Source organism: Marmota monax, unplaced genomic scaffold, assembly GCF_021218885.2.
Source record: "Marmota monax isolate L192 unplaced genomic scaffold, Marmota_monax_Labrador192_F-V1.1 WCK01_AAM20220418_F8-fsc00087, whole genome shotgun sequence".
Classification (NCBI taxonomy): domain Eukaryota; kingdom Metazoa; phylum Chordata; class Mammalia; order Rodentia; family Sciuridae; genus Marmota; species Marmota monax.
This window is the reverse complement of record NW_026693476.1, coordinates 2,047,012-2,068,039: the sequence shown is the minus strand read 5'-3', so window position 1 is coordinate 2,068,039 and position 21,028 is coordinate 2,047,012. Positions and strand designations below refer to the sequence as shown.

Below are 21,028 nucleotides of genomic sequence, written 5' to 3'. Positions count from 1 at the left end.
GCTACTATTGGGCATAAATAGCCCTTATATACACTTTATATCAAGTACTTAACCAACTAATACCTTTCCAAGTATTTTTTTTTTACTTAATACTTATATAACCCTACAAAGCTGTCTCATTCTTGGTTCCATTCTACAGATAGGAAATGGCAGTATATAAAGAGTTAATGACTTGTCCAAGATCTCACAGATGTGAATGAAGATCTCCACTCAAGTTAGTCTGAATTCAGAATCTGGGCGGTCAACCCCTTGCTACGGAATGGACGGACGGTGTCCTGGCCCCGCCTGCATGTTATATAACGTACACGACTAAGCCCTGTGGCATTCTGAGCAGGGCAAAAGCTATGGTGGTGGCCAGGATTGGTGATGGATTCCCTGAGGCTCCTAAGCCCCACTAACTGCACACAGGTGAGTGGCTCCCTGATGCCAAAGAACCACCAACTGCGCGCTTTCCCCAAGACCACTTTTTCACCTCCAGCCAATTTGCTTGGGGAATCATGAAGCTCCCCGGCGCCCAGAAACTCTGCAGTTTTTTCCCGAACTTCACAGACACGCTGGAGGTCGGCGTGAGCGTCTGGCTCGTTCCTTACTTTTGCAGCCAAGGAGAAGCAGTGCGAAAATTCCCAGAACCGAAGAAAAACAGGTCTGCGAAGGAGCAGGAAAAGCCACGGCGGGAAGGTGAAGGTTTACACGAAAGGAATAGCAGCAGAAAAGAATTAAGAGGACAACAGAAAGAGAGGCGTCCCGGGAACCACCAAGTTCAAGCCCGGTTAACACGGCCCCTCTCTATTGCGCCTGCGCTGTGCTACCTCCCTTCCCACCCCGCCCCTTCCCGCCGCCGAAGATTTACTCGTCTCTCGGCAACCATTCAGCTGAGCAGCCAATCAGAGGGCTCCGCCCGCCCTGCCCAGCCGTCAGCGCCCCAGCGGAAGGATCCCGAGGGGCAGGCTCCGCCTCGCCCCGCCACTGGCTCCCTCGGGAGGGCCGGCCTTGGGGCGGGGGCGGAGGCGTGGTCAGGCCGAATAAGAACGGAGGGGGCGGCGGCTGGACGGCTCACTCGGTGCCACTGCCTGGGGGCTGTAGTGACCGCGCTGCTCCTCCGGGGGGCTGCCCACGCCAAGGACCAGCCTCTGTTGCCTTCTCTTCCACCTCCCAGGTGAGTACACGGTTTCCTCCTCCAAAGGTGCTAGGATGCAGCGGCGGGCTTCGAGGGTCTTTTCCCCCCCAACGGTGCTCCAATCCTTGCGGTGCCTGCTGGGAAGCTCCAGAACAGGAGGGGAGGTGCGGACAGGTGCCCAGACCTAGTGCTCCTGTACCCTCCTGCTCCCGCGAAGAATGCCCCGTCCTTTACGCACCGCGCTCCCCAGAGCCAGAGAAGCTCCGAGAGCTCTAAAACTTTTCCGAGACTGCGCCCCGGGCTTGGCAAACTTTAGCAAGTTCCTGCTCCAGGAGTCCCGCGGGCTGCGCGCTGGCCCGGCGCAGGCGGAGCGGCTGAGGAGCAAATGATGGGCGCCTTCAGCTCCTTCCTTGCCAAGATCAGACAACGCCCCCTACCACCCTTTGCGGGCTGGCGCTCCCTGGGGCTTGCCTCTGCGCTCCCGCGGACTCGTACGCCTCCTCTGAGCCGTCGGCCGTGAGTGAATTCGAATCCGGCGGTTTTAACAGGCGCAGTTGGAGACGCAGCGGTCTGGGACTTGCATCTGGCCGGGCAGGGGAGGGGTGCTTCCTAGGCTCGGTTCCAAGGTCTGAGTTTTAAGGAAAGGTCAGAGATCCTTCCTTAAATGTTCTTGGACTCAACCCACTTGAATGTGGACACCGCGAAAGCAGTAAAGGGATCCAAGCGAGTGACTTAGGAGGCACCGCGCGTCTCTCAGAAAGTTCTCGAGAATACGGTGTCGGTGAAACCTGGTTCCTCCCCTTTTGGGAATGAAACTTGCTTACCGCCTAGGCTAAAAGCCATGGCGAGTCAGTTGACTCGGATAGCGGTGCCGACGGTGGCACCGAGGCACGGCTGTCGCAGGAGGTGTCGCATTCAGCGAAACCCTTTCGCACAAGTCGCCAGGCCGGAGGAGCCGAGTGGGAGGGGAGTAGGAGGAGGACGAGGAATTTGAAGAGCACAGGTTGGTAGCCTGTGTACCTAAACGGAACACGCCGGCGGGCGAGGAAACCGAAGGGTGCCCCCCTCCAAGAGAGGGAGGGCTCCAGGGGAGATGCCTGGCGAGTTTCCCTTGAGAAAGCAAGACATTGCAACTGTTAGAGGTGGACCATTTCAGCCCGCTGGTTGTGCTTTAAAAAAAAAAAAAATTATTTTTTTTTTTTTTACTTTTTATTTACTTATTTTTATGCAGAGGAAGCCTTCTGCAGGGCCCTAATTCCTTGTCTTAAGGGGAACCTGCTTCCTTTTTAATTTTTTTTAAATTAGTTATTGATAGACCTTTATTTTATTTATTTCTTTATGAGGTGCTGATAATCGAGCCCAGTGCTTCACGCATGCTAGGCAAGCGCGTTACCACTGAGCCACAACCCCAGCCCCTTTTATAATAATAATAATAATTTTTTTAAAAGATGGAGGTATCACATGCATACAGTGAAGTAGGTAAAGTGCTCTTACAGTAAACTTTTATCCAGACCATGTATGTAATCCTTTGCATTGTGACAAATATTTGGTAGAAGGATTAGGAAACTGAACCATCCTTGGAAATAAAGTTAGAACTATTAAATCCTTCTTAAAAAGACCAGCCAGCTGCCCCAGCTGCCTTGCAGTGGGATGAGGGTGGCCATTGTTGGCCACACCAACCTTTCAACCTGAATAACTTGGCAAGGCAGCAAGCCAGGAAGCAAGCCAGGCTGCGGATAGGGTAGTAGGAGAGCTTACCAAGAATTGTACTGTGCCTTAAATCCCCAGAGGTATTATTGAGGGATTGAGATCTGTCCCATTAGACCCTGCAGTTGAAGTGGGTGGGGCTTAGCAATGCTGACTTGGCTTTCTGGAAAGCTGTGTGAGCTGGACCAGCATGGGTTCTATTCTTTGACATTCTTGCTTATGAAAATGGTAAACTTAGTATCTCTGAAGTCAGCTCTTAATTCAGATAAATGAAACCTTGTCTCTTAAAGTAGCCCATAGTTTTAGAGTACATATATTCTCAATAATTTTTTAGAAAGGAGATTTGATATATTGTATATAATTGTTCAGGTAGCTGCAAGGAGTGTCCCATAAAACATCAAAGTTTTTTAAAAAAATTTTTTTCCTGCTAGGATACCCCTATATTGTTACCAAACAAAAGTTCATAACTTTTTAAGTTACTTTAGTGTGTTACATAGAACTAACAGCCACACTCTTCATGCTGTTTCTTCCGCAATACCTGCCTTGTATCCAGAGATTAAATTCCTGTAACTCTGAAGGAAAGGATTTGGCTCTGGGCCTCTTGGTCAGAATTAGTATGACTTAGTCCAGCACCAGGGGCTCTCCCTACTTAATGTCTTCAGACTTAAGCGACCTACCCCTATCTCCCAGTAGTGCACACACTTAGCCCACATCCCCCATTGTTCAAGGCCAGGGCAGATTATGTACATCTTGCACTGCCCATCAGAGAACAGAGAATTCCTCCTACTTCTGAAAGTCCAAGGAACAGCTCAGCAATAAAGATAACTTAAAAGTGGACTGTGGTGCCCTTGTTCTCACAGTACCATTAACTGGACACATTTGATACAAAATTGGAAAACTTTTGTTTTCTCCTGCTCCAGTAAGTAGTACCTTATCTTCATCTTTCCTCTTTGATATGTTGTATTTGTGGATTGAGCCACTAAAGGCCAACTTGAGAGCTCTGAATGGATGTGTTAAATCATTTTGCATTACCAGGAAGCCCCAAACTAGGTGCCTGAGTTAAGTTACACTTTGTTGGGGTTTCTTGGTCTCCTATCTGCCTCTGGATGGTATCTGTTATTTTGTGAGCAGGTGTGGGTGTTTGGGGGTTAAGAGGGAGCAAGGCAGAGTCTGAGGTACTACTTGGGCTAAGACATTACTCTGAATAGATAAGTTGTGCTCCTTTTTCTCATTGCCACTGAGGTAAATGGCAATATAGAAAAATGCCTCCTGACATCTTAGTGTTTTAACCGTGGTACACTAAATTAGCTCAAATCCTATTATGGTGAAGCCAGCTCCTTCAAAGATGTGATAGTGTGTTTAAAGTTCCTTGGACATATCAGTAGAGCTGATCTCTTAATAACATTTCCAGGACCTAAGGTTTCTCCAACTTTTTTTTTTTTACTACATACATTATAAAGAAGCTTATATTTAGAATGTAATGGTTTATAAAAGAAGCATCTTTATATAACCTATGTTAGTAAACTTTATGAATTGTTTCGAATTAATAAAATTTGTTCAGCTGGCCCCTGTGGCTCGTTCTAGAACTGTTTGCAGAACTTCTTGGAACAACAGGAAAAAACCAATATGAAGAAATAATTGCTGATGTTAAGCAACTCTCCGAGTAGGATGTTTTTTAGTTCCAGAGCATTTAAGAGTCTTGGTCACTAAACTGCGTAGAGTGCTCATTTCTTGGATAACAGTGATTGAGTCAGTAAGTAGTTAAGTGCTTCCTGGGTAGAGCCTCATGCCAGGTACTGAGGAGACCAAGGGAACTGTGTATAAAAAAGCCTGGGGAATTGCTTTGGATTCAGGAGAAGCTGGGTTGGCTGTTTTTAAGAACTCAGTTTTCTCAGCCCCTGGCATGTGGGCTCTGTGCTCAGTAGCAGAGTCCCTTTTGCTTGTTGAGAAGGTGGCCTTACACACAGGATGCACTCCTTTTGTGTGGATACACATTCTGGTGAAGGTCAGCTGGCATTCCTTGCAAAAATGGAGAGAAACTCAAAGTGGGTTCTCTCCTGGTGGCCAAGGTGCTGAATGCTGCTTTCTGGATTAAAAGCTCCTGACCTCAAATGCAGGGCAAATCTCAGGGTCTTCTTTTAAATGGGGGCCTCAGGGTGCAGGTTTGGAGCTGAGGGGCAGTGACTACCAACTCAACAACAGCTGCAACTCCTAAGCCACTCCCGTTTGGTGCCCTTAAGCACTTTCCACACTTCCCACCCTCCCAACACCAGCCCCACAGGGCTCGCTCAGCCTTTCTCTCTCCATGTTCACTCAGTTGCTGGTTCTGCTGATTCTTTTGGTTTTTTTTTTGTTTCCCGCTGTCATCACTGACCTGGTTTAGGGACCTGTAGACAGCAGCTCAGTGAAAGCAACAGTGTGTCGCCTCTGGCCAATTCCGCGCATGTACCTGGAATGCCAGCATAAGGGCTCCTAGGACCTGCTGTTAGCTCTGACATCCCAGACTCCCTCCCAAGGATCTGTCCCTTTCTGACTATTCTTGGCCTCCTTTGCACAAGTTTTGTCAGCTGACCTGTCTTTTTTTTTGTGGAGTAAGTACTCAGATACTTGACCAAGTGAATACAACTGCTTCCTCACCATACTTTATTTTAATCCAGCTTTGGGCTCCTTGCACAGGTTTCTGACTGATCTTGTCCTGTCTTAGAGTCCTCCTGTCCCACACCTCTCCTCTTCAGTACTTCATAGTTTTTCCTTGCATAGTACTTTCTAGTTTTTAAAATTTAATCTTTAATTGAATGAGTACCCAAAGTCCCGTATCTGTCTCCATCTTTACCCTCTGCAAGAGATCTGGAGAAAACCACCCTTCAAGAGCTAGATATTGAAATCACCCTTGCCATCACCTTGCCAACATGAACCTTGCTTCGTGTTGCCCTAAGCTTCTCTCAGCCAGCTTAGCCTTTTCAAGATGGAAGAAGTCACCCTTTGCCTGCCTGGCTGCCCACCCTGCACTCCAAACATAGTTTGCTGAGCCCTGCTTGGCTTGTCACAGTTCAGAATGGGCACCAGGACTGCTGCTGCGGCCTAATCCTGAGTGGTCTTGGGTAGTTCTGTCTTTTACATGGAATAACCACATGGGGCTGCAGTAGGAAGATTGAGCAGAAGGAGAGGTGAAGCAGACACTAATTAGGCTCCTGCTGTGGCTCTAGGTGCTTACCAAATGTTGCTCAGCTAGACACCAGCTCTGCAGATGGGTCCCATGTTTGGGTCCTTCATAGTCTTTATATTCACCTCCTCTCTGCCTCTCAAGCTGCTTCATTGTGGGGAGACCTGGATTCTGGTCCTGACGGAGTCTTTACTTTTTCAGGCTTCAGTTTCTTGATTACAATAAAGACAATAGACTGGACCAGGGCTGCCTGATAGAAATGCGGAAGGCACAATTAACTCTTTAGTAGTCACATACAAGAGTAAATATAAGAAAAATTAATTTAAATAAGATTTATCCCACCATGTCAAATAGAATTATTTTAATATGTAATTAATATAAAATATAAGGGAAATATTTAACATTTCCTTTCTTCATACTGAGTTCTTGAAATCCAGTGTGTGTTTTGTACTTGCAAGCACACTTCTGTTTGGACTTGCTGCATTTTAAGTGCTCCAGAGCCACACATGGCTCATGGCTACTGTGTTGGACAGTGTTGGTCTGGACCATTTGCAAAAAATGTTTCACTCTTGATGGGCACAGTGGTGCCACCTGTAATCCCAGCTGCTTGGGAGGCTAGGAAGGAGGATTGCAGATTCAAAGGCAGCCTCAGCAACTTAGCAAGAGCCTGTCTCAAAATTTAAAAAAAATGAGTGGGGTGGCGGGGCTGGGGATGTGGTTCAGTGGTTAAGTGTCCCTGGCTTCAATTCCTGGTACCAAAAAAAAGTTTCACTCTTACATTCTGGGTTTACATCTTTAGGAAGCAGTGTTAACCCAAGCTAATGGAAGAAGAGTGGGAACTAGAATATTAGCTCTATAAAGGCAAGGATCTTTGTTTCTTGTTTTCTTTTCTTTTCTTTTTTTTAATATATATTTTTTAGTTTTAGGTGGACACAATATCTCTATTTTTTTTTTATGTGGTGCTGAGTTTCTTGCTTTCTGAGGTAGCATAAGCTCCTAGGACTCAGAACACAGTAGATACTCAGGTGATTAAAAGAATGAAAGGAGATTCAGTTGATGTTCCAATAATCATTCACCCTAGGAGTCATACTGGACACCAAAACACAGGATGTCTGATTCCTAGTCCAGTGCCCTCCTTGTTTTCTTAGAGTTTCTTAGAGAATAACCATAAGGAAAGAGAATTTCACAGAACAGCACATAAAATCTTTTGAGAATGGTAAAGGGTCAGGGCTCAATTTATCAACAACTCAATTTTACCAACAGTCTACTGACAATTAAAATTTGAATGAATATTCAAGAGGGAGTAACTTTTAGGTCAAAGGTATTTATGAGCTATCAATGACAGTCACCCCAGGGAACTATATTCATGGGTTGTACGCCTCCATAGATATAGGGATACCAAAGATGAAGTTATTTGACCACCTCATGTGTCATGGGTGCAGATAAGTACCTCATCTATGTAATTGCTCCTTCACTTTAATCCCACCCTAATTTCTATTACCTAGCACCATTTTAATGTCAGAGGGTCAGTATTTCACTCAGGCTGCTGCCATGGGCAGTACATAGAAATCAAATATCTGCTATTCCCAAACCCCTCATGCAACAAAACTGAACGGACTGTTTGTGTAATTAGTATCTGCAATGAAACCGAGGCCAGCTCACACTTAGATATTTGTGAATGCATTTCTATGTGTGTCTGACTGTGATAAGTGCTACATTTGAGGATCTAAGCATTGCTTGTCCCTTTCCTAATAAAGCCCAGGGAGGCTGCTTAGTGACTGGACAGAACTTTTAGCTGACTGAAGTCTTTGTGTTGAACAACTGACAACCATTCAAAGTTCTAAGCTGGAGAGTTAGATGGTAAAAAAAAAAAAAAAAAAAAAAAGCCTGTGGAAGCAACCTCTGACAAAACCTGTAGGCTGTCAGCTCTTATGCCCTGTGGATTATGACTCGGTCATCGGTGCAGTAAACAGTCTCTAGGAACCTCCTATTTTTCTCAGTCTAGTCCATCTCTGAAATAAAAAGGCCAGTTCTGAGGAGCTCTTCAAATGAATTCAGACCAGTAACATCTGTGATTGAGAAATGTTGGGTAGTGCCAGGCACGGTGGTGCATGCCTGGAATCCCAGAGACTCAAGAGGCTGAGGCAGGAGGATCGCAGGTTCAAAGCCAGACTCAGCAACTTAGCGAGGCCCTAAGCAACTTAGTGAGACCCTGTCTCTAAATACACACACACACACACACACATATACATACACACACACACACACACACACACACGGCTGGGGATGTTGCTCAGTGCTTAAGTGCCCTTTAGTTCAATCCCTGGTACAAAAAAAAAAAAAAAAAAAAAAAAAAGAAAAGAAATGTTCGGGAGTACCAGATAGCAGCAATGGTTATTTCCTGTTCAATTTGTATATGGGAGGGAAAAAAATGTCTGTGTTCTGACCTTGTTGCTATTTACATTTGCAACAGCTTTAAGATGTCCCTTTCAGTATTTGCACTTCTGAAACATCCCCGTTGGACTATCTGGGCCAGTGTTTTGATTCTGCTTTGTGATATTTTGCAGCCCCAGCATTAGTTCTTCCAACGTTATCTCTCCGCCCACACTTGCTTAGGCATCCTATTTTGAAAGTGGTGAAGACACTTTCTGTTTGGAGTCGTCTTTGGGTGGTGTCCCTATGGACAGCCCCGTCACTGATAACCATGCAGAGTAGGTGTGGGCATCAGTGGGAAGTGAGACTCTGTGAAGGTCCCCCAGACTCGAAAGGTCCAGGGCATAGCTAGCGAGGCAGCACACCCTGCCTTGGTTTCCGTCCAGGACTCTGCCGTGGGAATCTAACCAATTCTTTTTGACTCTAGTAAACATCAGGGTGCAGTGACTGGGAGTCTGCTGATAACCCTGAGAAAACAGACTGAGGCCTCCAGCTGAATGGGATGGAGCTGAGAGGGAGAAGGGACCATCTGGGAGGCTCTGTATGTCACCAGCTTAGAAATGTTTTCTCTAGGCACAGCTTTGTGGCTTGCGCATGAGCTGAGGGAGAGTGGGTTGTGGGTATTTGAGTGGGACAATTGTAAAAATAACCTCTGGAGGAAAAATTAACATAGAATATATTCTATTGTCTTTTTCAAAAATAAAACAACATTTTATGTGGTTCTATTGCTTTGGACCATCTGTCATCCAGAGACTTATTCCATGCACATAAAACACATGTGAGTGCCTCTGTTACCTATAACTACTACTACTACTACTACTACTACTTCTTCTTCTTCTTATTATTATTATTATTATTATTATTATCATTATTATTATTATTATTATTTTGTACTGGGGATTGAACCCAGGGGCATTTTACCCCTGAGCTACTTCCCCATCCCTTTTCATTTTGAGGCAGAGTCTCATTGAATTGCTTTAGGCTGGCCTTGAACTTGTGATCCTCCTGCCTTGGCATCCTCAGTTACTGGGATTATGGGCATGTGCCACTGCACCCAGCTATCTGTAACTTTTTAGGGTGTTTGGGGGCTGTGGAGGAATCTCTGGCATGTGACCCCCCTCTCTAGTAGTGGGGCCAGGCCTGATAAGGGGCTGGCTGCAGGTGGACAAAAGGTGTCCTCTGCCTGCCCTGGTCCTTGATCATTTCTGGTCTTCACCTCCAAAGAATTCGAGGAATAGGGAAGATTTCTCTTCTGAACACTGAATACCTATTTACCCGAGTTTTTCTCCTTTTTGCCAATTTACCTGCTGTTGTATATGTGAAGTAGTGTGTCCTGATGTCTGTGGTCATCCAAGTGTATAATCTTTCTCTCCTGAGAAAGAATCAGCGTGTCAGACTGTAAGCAGGTGGGGAAAGTGACAGGTGTCCCTTCCCAGGTTTGGCATTTTCAAGTTTGTCTGTCCAGGGCTGTTTCTGTTTTCAGTGTTGCCCCAGCAATCCTTCCTGGGCCATCCTTGGAGTCCTGTGAGTCCCTGCAAATTTACCTCCCTCTTCTCTGTAGCTCCCCTTGAGTTACCAGGCTCTTTGATCTAACAGAGTTACCCTCTGGTCTGTAGGGAGTGTCCTGTTCTGTTGCTTTATCAACAGATCAACACTCCTGATCTTCCAGCCACCAGAGCGAATCCCAGGAGCCATTCCTTTATTCTGTGAACAAAGCATGTACCTTAGGTATCAGAATCAGAATCATTCCATTCCTAAAAACCTCTCTATTGTGCCAGGAATTTTTTTTTTCCTCTCAGTGCTTCTCAGGCAAGCTGACCAACTGACTCCTTCCACTTTGGGCTTCTCTCTCTTGTGGACTTGCTTTCTCAGAAATCATTCCCGCCCTGCAACCCAGCCAGCATCGTGGAGTTCCCTTAAAAGTTGGGAGGCCTTCATCTTGCAGCCATTGTTCCTTTAAAACAAAGATTACCATTAACAAGTAGCAGGTCTGTCCTTAATTTCAATTCTGATTGCTCCAACCAGGCTAGATATACCCCACAGATCTGTGAGAGAGCCAGTTTCTGTTCTGAGGGCTGTTAGATACTTCACTTCCACATGCTGCCCTGCCTGTAGCACCTGCTCTGGCCCCACTCCACTCAGGACAACCTAGCCTATCTAGCAAACTTCTGCCCTGCCATCTTATTAAATCATCTTCCTATTTTACTTCTGTTTATTTCCATCTCCTTCTATGAATGCCTGAGCAACTAGCTCTTCTGAAAATCCTCCCTCCTCTCTGAATATATACCTGCCAGAGCTGACGGCCTTCTAGCAGCCTCAAATCCTATCTCTGCCATTTACCAGCCGTGCGTCCTGGGCAGTTCACAATTTGCCTATCTTCTTTGTTCCCAGTTTCCTCATCTGTCAAGGAAGGGATAATGACATTTCCTTTACTGAACTTCTGTAGAAACAAAATGGATTGATCCAGATCGAGTCCTGACAGCCCTGTCTCACTGTGTACCTGGAATGCTACCAAATACAGCTTAGTGGCCGAACATTAAATCTCACTTGGTGTCCCCTGGCATGGCTTTGGCTATGCAAAGCACCTCTGGAGGGCCCTGCCTTTGCCAGTACCTGATGGGGAGCTTCTGGGGAAGTGGTAAAATTTACCCTGTGAGAAAGGATGTGGGCAGAACTAGAAGATGTTTATGTTATGAAACAACCAATACGTAGCCCTATTGAGAAGTGGGATTTCTCAGACACCACTGCCAACAAGTTATCTCCCCTGGGGTCTCCCTGAGGGCCACCTCTAAACCACCATGGCATTTCTTGCTTCACTAGAATCTGCACAAAAGCAAGGAGCGGAGGGCGGCTGACTCAAGCTTGGTTGTCTTCCACGTGGGCAGTGGGGACAGGAGCCGGTGGAATGGTGAAGTACCACAGTCATAGTTCACAGAAGTTTGCTTTTTCTTATTTTGATTAGGGTCCAATAAGATCTTTGTTCTACAGAAGACTGCTTTAGTAGTGGTAAGAACTGGTCCTCCAGTGCACATGAGGGTTTGTGATGTTCTCACTAGCCTCTCCCCACCTCCCACCCACCATGGCACCAGGGCTTGGTAGAGGGAGTCACCATTTTCAAGAGTGGTCTGGAGCCAAGGACCTGGAGTCAATACACTCTGTCTCTTCTGAACCTTATCAATTTGTTCAAAAGGAACAGTTGTAGCTTCCTCATACTCACTCCTTTTGGGGATTAAATGAGAATCCATGTGAAGTGGCTCATTCAGTAGTTTGCTTTTCTACACCCCTCTACATGCTTCATTTTATAAGTGAATAAGAAATAGGCCTGGGCACACCTATAATCCTAGTGGCTCAGGAGGATCAGGAGTTAGTTCAAAGCCAGCCTTAGCAACTCAGTGAGACCCTGTCTAAATAAAATACAAAAAAGGGCTGGGGTTGTGGCTGAGTGGTTGAGTGCCCTTGAGTTCAATCCTTGGTCCATAAAAAAAGAAAAAAGGAAGAAGAAGAAATAGAAATAGGCCTGGAGATGTACCACCCATTCTCTCGACTCACTAAGGAAAGTCAAGCAAGGTTATGATGAAGTCCATTGCCAACCATTCTTACTTCTGCTTAAATTCTCTAGCTTTTTATATGCAATGAAATAATCTTTTGTTGCCTAAAGCATCTTCTGTTGCACATGGGGAGAGGAATCTGTGTAGAAGAGGTGGGAGAGGAAGACCCACAGGCACCTGAGTCCCTCTGGGCCAGGAGTCAGGGCTGGCAGGTGTCTTTGTTCTACACACAGATGTTCCTTACACTGGAGTCTGTGTCCAGGCTTAGTCCACTGCCCATGGATGGCCCCTGCCCTGATTTTAGGAAGATCCACATTTTTGAGGTCATATCTAGAATAGTGAAAGGAAATTTTGTCACCAAAGGAATGTTGAAATGTGTGTGTGTTTCTTTTTAAACCTGCAGTAGGGGCAGAAGTAGAGGGTGTTGCACGGTTGCCTCTGGGCTGGATGGAGGGCTTCAGTACCTTAGAGCCTCCACTCAAGCCTCAGTTTCCCTGAACTTTGGACAATCACTTCTATAGCTTTCACGTTAAATACGACAGACTTAAATATTCCATCTTTAACTGCGTAGGTGTGTCTCCACGTGTGCCCAAACTCTTTGTATGATTTCCATGTCTAATGCCAGGCACAGAAGAGGGGAATCAAGGTCAGCAGTAGTCTTATCTCCAACTGGTGCATCTGCCTGTCACTCATGCCCACCTGAGTCCCCTTGCGACTTTGTAGTCTGTCACCCTTGTTTCTGGAGTTAATTGGCGGTCCAAGGATCTACATAAGCTATGTTGCAGAATAGAAATAGCTTTTCTCCCCTACTAAGACACAAAACATAGGCTTTTAGATCAACCTGCCTTGCACAGCTCTGTCCCAAGCAGTAGGAAATATTAAGTTCGACATCCGCCTTGTGCTGGGGGAGGTTAGTTTAACCTTCTGGCCTAGTTTTTCTCTTCCTTTCCACTTTTGCTGCTCTTTCTGCAAACCTGTTTTCTTCTGATGTGTGTGTATTCTGCATTTCTGCTACAGCCAGATAACAGGGAACCCAAGGGTTCCTAAGATAGTTGTTCATCAGGAGTCAAACCTTGCAGAAGATTAACTAGCTTGAACGGAGTAGGAAGCTAGTTTTTCTGGCTTCTCTGAAATACCTGGATTTGCAAATCAATGACAAGTGTGGTTTCCACCTTTGCCAACTTCTGTGCAAAACCACATCGAATCTTCATCTTAAATGCTGGTCTGAATTTATTAGACTTCGAATTAATTTGTTTTTCTAGCCACTATTTTGTTCAATTCTGCTAACTGGGATTGGCCTTTAACCAGGGCCTTTCAGGAGTGGGGAATGTGTGTTTCATGTGATTCTTTTATGTGGGGATTATATCAATGTTGATTTAAAGTGGATAATTAAAACTAAAACTGTTCAACGAAGCTCCAGTGTATTATATAAGCACTCCAGTGTATTATATAAGGCCTTATAACTTGGATTTATTTTTATAAGACCAGTGTTTGTCTAAGTAATTTGAAAATGTACTTGTGGTATTGAAATCATTTGAAATCATTGGGTTGAGTGGAAATGAAGAATTTCTCTTTAATAGATACAAAGTGCTTATTTTAGGGTTTTTCTAAGGAATTAAGATTTTAATATGAACCTGGTCTAAACTCATTTCTTCAATTGGTTCAGCTTCTCTATACCTAAATTACAATAAATTGAGAGAATTAAAAACTACACCATGACTTGGCCGTTGTCCATATGCCACACTGTGCTTTTATATGGACTCCTTTTTTTCCCCCAAAAGTTAACTCCATTATTCACCATGTATGGGAGAAGTTGGCAGGAAGATGCCAACTACCGGAACCTTGGATTCCTGGAAAGTATTTATTGTATTTATTAAAGTTCTTGCAAATGTAGCCAGTCATCCACATAACGATATCACAAGGGGAGTTATAATATGTTTGAAGTAAAAATAGCAGTTCTGTGAAAGTGGAAGACATTGTTGGGTAATACAGAAGGGTTAGATGAGATGGCTTACTCATTATGTTGAGTTTTGGTTTTTTGAAAAAATAAACAATGGATATATTTTTAAAGTACATAAGTAGAAACTTGACTGAAAGACCTTCCAGAGGAAAAATAGTCCCTCCCCTTGCCACACCTGTGGAGAGCAATATTTCTGGGCTGGCAGGAGAGCTTCCAAGGGTGACTTTTGGTCCATGGATATGAGAATAGTGGGGATAGGCTGGGGACTGAATAAATGAAATAAGGTAGAAATGGCTGGAAGGCTCTTAAGGGAAATTTTTGGAATTTACATTCTGATATTTTAATTTTTCATCAACTTATTCCCATATAGGCTCTAAATTCAAAGGGTACAAAATAATTTTTTTCCTCTGTCTCCCAAACTATTGGTGGCATTTCATGTGGACTGAGTTACTTCTGGTATATCTTTGCAGAGACTTTATGTGCTTGTATAAGCACAAACTTGTACACATACTTGTACTTACTTTTCTATTCATGAGCCTTGAGTGTTTCACATTCGTGGAGATAGAGCAGCTACTATTCTTTTGAACAATTGCACATGTTTGTTTACTGTTGTGCGTGTGCATCAAATCATTTAACCATCTTTTATTGATGAATAACTTGCAGCTTTCTAAATAATTCTCCAGTGAATATCTCTGTGCATACTTGCAAGTATACTCAGAGGATAGAGTTCAAAGTAGTCTTAGTTGATGTAGAATTGCTTCATCAAAGAGTATGTCCACTTAAGTTTCGCATTCTTTCAAGAGAACCTCTGGGCAGTAGGCTGGAGATGTCTGCTTTCCCATATGTCAGACTTAATGATCTTTGCCAATATGATAGATGAAAATGATAATTAGGGTTTTAGTTTACCCATATCTTAAGTAAGGATGAAGATACTATGTATTTGAGTCACTGTTCATGTTCTTTGCCCCTCATCTGTTGGATTCTGGTATTTCTCACTTGTAGGAGTTTCTGAGGAAATGAATATTTTGCCTAACATTAAAAATATTTTCCTAGATATGTTATCTAGCTTCTTTATGGTGTTTTTACTATCAGGACACTTATTTTTTATATTGTCAAATCTATCAGTTTTTGTGGCTTTTAGGTTTCATTTGCTAATTTAGAAAGGATTGCCATCTCTGTGTATGCATATGTAGGTCTATGTGTTTTTATTTCCCCAGTACTCTTAGAACTTTATCCTTTTATACTTAAGTCTTTGATTTAACCATCTGTATCCTAGTTTGGCTTGAGAGAGGGAGTCACCTTTATTATTTCTTGTTTAACTCTAGATGACCCATTCAGATATCTGGGGTTTTGTTTTTCCTTCCCTGTTTTGAAATGCTTCCTTCATGTTATTGTCAACCTCCTCCTGTATTTGATTTTATGTCTAGATTTTTAAAATTCTGTCCTAACAATTTCTCTTTTTGTGCTGATAACATGCTGTTTGGTCATTCTGGCCTTAGGATGCCTCTTACAGGCTAAGTAGTTATACATGTTTCCTAACTTTTTCCTAGCTATTACTGCCCCTCTTCTCATTTGAACCTTGCAAAATCTCAGTCTCAAACAGATCCTGACTTTGAATTTACTAAAAGTCGCAGATTTTTAAATATATGAAAATTACTCACATATGTTCCTTTTATTCCTAAAGAAAGAGATTTAGGTTTTAGATGCTCTCTGGTCTCAGACGCTCTCCTCTCAGTTTGAGAACATGTTCTAGCATAGTAGTTCTGACTTTAGCCCTACATGACCTCTTTAATTTTTTAACAATCTTTTAAAAAAGGTGTGAGTCAAAAGTCATTCCTAAAGTTCTGTGCAAAATTACCAAGGTTCTTCCTAAAGGTTTCTTCAATTGTTAAGTGATAGCGTTGCGGCTTCTCAGTCGTATGATACCTGCAATACACCTCTCATACCTGTAGGATACACGTGAACGTCCAGCACCCAACAAGATAACAGCGTAAAGCAGGCGGTATTTCTGTAGTTCCAACACATGTCACCAAATCATGGAGAGTCTAGCTGTGTCTCAAACCAAGGCCTGAACCCTGCCTTCGTGTAAGCATTTGACTCATTTGAGGCACAGGTGTGTTGTATGCTATCATAAAAGGGGCCACAACTGAGTATACAGAGAACATGGAGAAAAGAGAACACTAACATCCTAAATCAAGCTTGAAACCTATTTCCAGCCATACTAGCCGTTAAGTTTCTATCACAGACTTTGCTTGGTACCTGTAACTTAGCAGCGCCTTGGTAGGAGGATCTAAATAGCCTGGAGCTTTATAAAGCTGTTCAAAGAAGCTTGAGGTAAACTTGTATCTTCTTGGCATCAAACTTGTTCTTCTGTAGCAAGCAAGAACCCTCTAGGGTCTGCCTGGAGCCTGCTCTACTCTTGTGGTCAAGCTCCCCATTATCAGCTGAATGGATTCCTTGCGCCTTGACTCAGATCCTAAAGGGCCACCATGATCTGGCCTGAAGAGTGGCTCATGGCGCCACTGGACACTTGCCATTTCTAGCTCGAGCTGCTTTCCTTTCCTGAGCCCCAGCTGAAAGCTCATTTGCCTTCCTTGTTGGCTTGTGTCCCGTCCCTGGAAATGAACTCCCTCGTGGCCTTCCTGTTCACCCCAGTCAAGGGACCTTCTCTCTTCTGCCTTCATGTTACGTTTACTTCATGATGGGGAGTTCCTGGGGGCTCTTCTCTGTGTGCCTGGCAGTGCCCGGACACTGAGTGACAACCCTGGGGAATCCCTGGCACCTGGGCAAGGCCAGAAATCCATGTTGGAACCAGGGAGAATGCCCACCGATGTGCATTCAAAAGCAGCAGCTTCCAGATAATGAAACGGCCCTGGGGTGGATTTTGTGTGAGGGGGGGCGGGGAGTCAGAAAGAGCAGGGTGGGAAAGCTATTCTTGGTGAAATCTGAGGACAGCCCTGTGCATGGAAACACCCTCTGTGTCAGCTTTTTTCCTCATCTAGCTAACCTTCTCCTCACAGGGGTCCACAGGCACTTTTTAACACATGCGTGTTTGTTTCTGTATATTAGGTTTGTATACATTAGGATTTCCAGGGACCTGTTGTGTGTGTCTCCTTTCTTTGAAAAGTGCGACACAGTTGAAAATTACTTTGGAAACTTTGTGGTTCTAGCAAGTGCCGTGTGAGAAGCGATGTTTGTCTCACATTACTCAGTGATAATACTTTGTTCTTTTTGCATAGTTTCAAGGTGCTCTTTTTCAAAATACAGTTGAATGATCCCACTGCCCAGAGGGTGTTTGCCATGTCCCATGCTGAGCATCCTTGGGGGAAGGATGGTTTCCAATACATAGTTGACCTTTGATTGACCAGAAATTTTGCCCTTGAAACAACTCCTCAGATCTGTCCTGGATGATGGAAGAATTTGTTATAGGACAGGCTGCTCCCTTAAGTGAAAGGAACATGGGAATCTTGCTAAGGAAGTGTGCTTTGTTGTAGCAGAGAATGGTCAGACTCCCACTTTTTGGTGAGGATGTAATCCAGAGTTGAGACTGTCTTTTCATGGGGTGAAGACTCTATGCATGTGGGCGTGTGTGTGTGTGTGTGTGTGTGTTCTGTGTGGGTGTTCTGTACAGTTTATATATCAACCAGTTCAAGATGTGGTTAGGAACCCAAAGCAAGAGAGGTAACTTTCACAGAAACCAGGGAAAATTAGCCAAACATGCACCCTGTTTTTTTTTTTTTGGTCTTACAGGCTCCTTATTAAAGACTATTGTGTTTTGTTTACTTGGGTTTACTCAGTTTGCTTTTCTTCACACAAACCTAGCACCTCCCACCCCCACACAGACAAAACTAGCAAAACAGCAGCAGCAAAAACTAGAAACCCACACCAGACAAGGTGATGGCATCGTCCAGACTGGTATAGGATGGAGTCTGTGCATTTGTCCTCATTCCGTGTAGGTACCATTCTTGACATATTTTTTAATTCAGTTAATCCCAGTGGCTCACAACAACAGAGTCGGGTGCGATCGATTGCAGTGTCACAGGAGAAGGTTCAGACATTAATCGGTATCTGTGAGCGCTTTGAGATGCTGTGCCGTGTTAAGGTGAATCCTAACTGTTTCTCACCCCTCGCTTTCAGTTTCCCCGGCCAGAACATCCCCCCGACGATGGCCGAGGACAGCAGCAGTACCAGGGAGTGCGTGTCCTTCAGTGTGCTCAACTGGGATCAGGTCAGCCGGCTGCATGAGGTCCTGACTGAGGTCGTGCCCATCCACGGACGAGGCAACTTTCCAACCTTGGAGATAACCCTGAAGGACATCGTCCAGACCGTCCGCAGCCGGCTGGAGGAGGCAGGCATCAAAGTGCAGGACGTCCGGCTGAACGGCTCTGCAGCTGGACACGTTTTGGTCAAAGACAACGGCTTGGGTTGCAAAGACCTGGACCTGATCTTCCACGTGGCTCTTCCCACCGAGGCAGAATTTCAGCTGGTCAGAGATGTGGTTCTGTGTTCCCTTCTGAACTTCCTGCCCGAGGGCGTGAACAAGCTCAAGATCAGCCCCGTCACTCTCAAGGAGGCCTATGTGCAGAAGCTGGTGAAGGTTTGCACGGACACAGACCGCTGGAGCCTGATTTCCCTCTCCAACAAGAACGGGAGGAACGTGGAGCTCAAGTTTGTCGACTCCATCCGGCGTCAGTTTGAGTTTAGTGTGGACTCTTTCCAAATCATCCTGGATTCTTTGCTTTTCTTCTACGATTGCTCCAATAACCCCATCTCTGAGCACTTCCACCCCACCGTGATCGGGGAGAGCATGTACGGGGACTTTGAGGAAGCCTTTGACCATCTGCAGAACAGACTGATCGCCACCAAGAACCCAGAAGAAATCCGAGGTGGGGGGCTTCTTAAGTATAGCAACCTTCTTGTGCGGGACTTCAGGCCCACGGACCAGGAGGAAATCAAAACTCTGGAGCGTTACATGTGCTCCAGGTTTTTCATTGACTTCCCAGACATCCTCGAACAGCAAAGGAAGTTGGAGACCTACCTTCAAAACCACTTCGCTGAAGAAGAGAGAAGCAAGTATGACTACCTCATGATCCTTCGCAGGGTGGTGAACGAGAGCACCGTGTGCCTCATGGGCCACGAACGCAGGCAGACCCTGAACCTCATCTCTCTCCTGGCCTTGCGCGTGCTGGCAGAACAGAACATCATCCCCAATGCCACCAACGTCACCTGTTACTACCAGCCAGCTCCTTACGTCAGCGATGGCAACTTCAACAACTACTACATTGCCCATCCTCCAGTTACCTACAGCCAGCCTTACCCTACCTGGCTGCCCTGTAACTAACCTTGAGACCTGAGGGTTCCTGCAGTGGGAACCCTGTAGGGCAAGGGCTCTCAGGTAGGGGAGCCTCCTCCTAGATGTAGGTGTTTGGCTTTTAAAGGGGAACTCAGCTCTGATTCTGCTTTTTTTTTTTTTCCTTTGTGTACCCATTGGAATGGGTCTGCAGTATATCATGAGCCAACCCTAAAAAAAAAAAAAAAAGACCCATATAACAGTGCCACTTTGGAAAATGCTATAGGAAGTGTGACCTATCCACATCTTTCCAAGATAGACACTAACATGTCACATCCCAAAGGTCAGCACATGGGGTTTTGAGCTCTGTGCAATACTTGGGATTGGGAGTGCTTGGGCAGCAGATGAGAAGTTTTAAGCTACTTCTTCTCAGCTGAGCCTGGAGGAGGCTATGTTGGCCCTCACTCGGGATTCTCAGCAATGACACGAACCTATGTTGTGCTGATAATCTCTCTTGTGTCAGTTTTAGTCAGGCAGAAAACGATAAACATGAGGGTGCTCTTATGACTTAATTTTTGTTCACAGGACTAAATTGCATATGTCTAGTTCCTGTCAGCAGAGCTGAGAATTTCTTTCATCAATAAACCAAAGCCAATAGCTGGAGACTTGAGATCTGGTTGGAAGTGGTTTATGGTTTAGATGCTGTGCTATCTTGAGGAATTATGAAATATTGCTGAGAAAAAGAAAGATGACCTTTTCTTGAAATGTAACTTGAAAACAAAATAAAATGTGGAACATAATGTTAAAGTAGAATTGTGGTGGTGGTGAGGGGGGTGGTGGACTGTAAATAGGAAACGTGAATGTCCTTTTTCTTTCTTTTCTTTAAGGAATTCTTATTGAATGACACTTTTCGTCCTCAGCTCTCTCGTGGGTGACTTTTGTGTTGCTCCTCCTAAGTACTGTCAGTGCTGTTTCTGGACTCGTTGTTGTAACTGATGTAAGGGTTTTCCCATGTTTTAATTGGAAACCCATGTTTTTCTGGAGTACTTTGGCTATTTGTTTGTTTGTTTTCTTTACTTTTGAAAAACAAAAAAGTGATTTTCTTCTCCAGGTATTCTTTGACAGCTAATGAATTCAGGAATTTCAGTAGAATTGAGTGACCTGTGGAAGTGCTTAGATTCTAACCTGTCCCTGTGCCACACGAAGGTGGGGGTTTAGCATTAAGTCTGGCCTTGTATGCTTTGGTGCTCTCAAGGCAGTTTGAAATCATTCCAGTGTATTTGAGGAAGCATGGGGTGAGTGAAGAATTATCTTCCTTATTCTGGTAGATTTGACCATACTTGTTTATATTCTGCACTTTAGAAGGAAAACAGTGTTAAACTCTAGTCTAAAGCAAGCTTAGTCAATGGGAGAGATCTAGCCTACATATTGCTTTCCAGAGTAGCTTTAGATTGTATGGTTTAAAAAAAATTTTGTGTGTGTGTGTGTGTGGGATTTTTTTAGAAAGCCTCACTTTATGGTATCAAGAGCAAAAGACAACTCAGTATTGCCTACCAGCTTGATTTCTCAAGTGATTGAATCAACCCCTTGCTCCTGATTTATATTTTCTCCTGTGGCTGTAACAATGCGATGCCCTAAATGATTGCTTTCTCCTTGCTTTAAGCAATGAAGTTATCTTAGTGCAGAAATGCGTAGTAGAAAAACGAGTGGTTGACCTTTTTCTAAAGAGGTGTCTTCAGGTTTCTTCTGGAATGTGATCTCTTGGTCCTCTTAAGGAAGACAAGATTGACATGACTGAAACCCCAGGCTT

General features: G+C 44.6%; 1 protein-coding gene across 3 annotated transcripts; it reads left to right on the top strand.

Annotated features, from left to right (window-relative positions):
• The first annotated feature begins 328 nt into the window (after positions 1–328).
• Positions 329–20,018, top strand: Tent5c (terminal nucleotidyltransferase 5C). 3 transcript variants are annotated; one of them, XM_046458232.2, is made up of 2 exons: positions 329–1,156; positions 18,066–20,018. In XM_046458232.2, exons 1-2 carry the CDS (start codon positions 498–500, stop codon positions 19,267–19,269), a joined length of 1,863 nt encoding a protein of 620 aa, XP_046314188.1. In that variant the 5' UTR covers positions 329–497; the 3' UTR covers positions 19,270–20,018. The 3 variants fall into 3 exon arrangements, with proteins under 3 accessions (XP_046314188.1, XP_046314190.1, XP_046314189.1); XM_046458234.2 differs by lacking the exon at positions 329–1,156 and adding an exon at positions 1,198–2,120; XM_046458233.2 differs by lacking the exon at positions 329–1,156 and adding an exon at positions 17,860–17,880.
• Positions 20,019–21,028: the final 1,010 nt, after the last annotated feature.

What these genes read in the sequence shown, in the direction of transcription:
- Tent5c (XM_046458232.2), top strand. Translation starts at nt 498, where the DNA reads ATGAAGCTCCCCGGCGCCCAGAAACTCTGCAGTTTTTTCCCGAACTTC. An exon ending in CCTTCTCTTCCACCTCCCAG is followed by an intron (nt 1,157 to 18,065) that starts GTGAGTACACGG and finishes CCTCGCTTTCAG; the next exon opens with TTTCCCCGGCCAGAACATCC.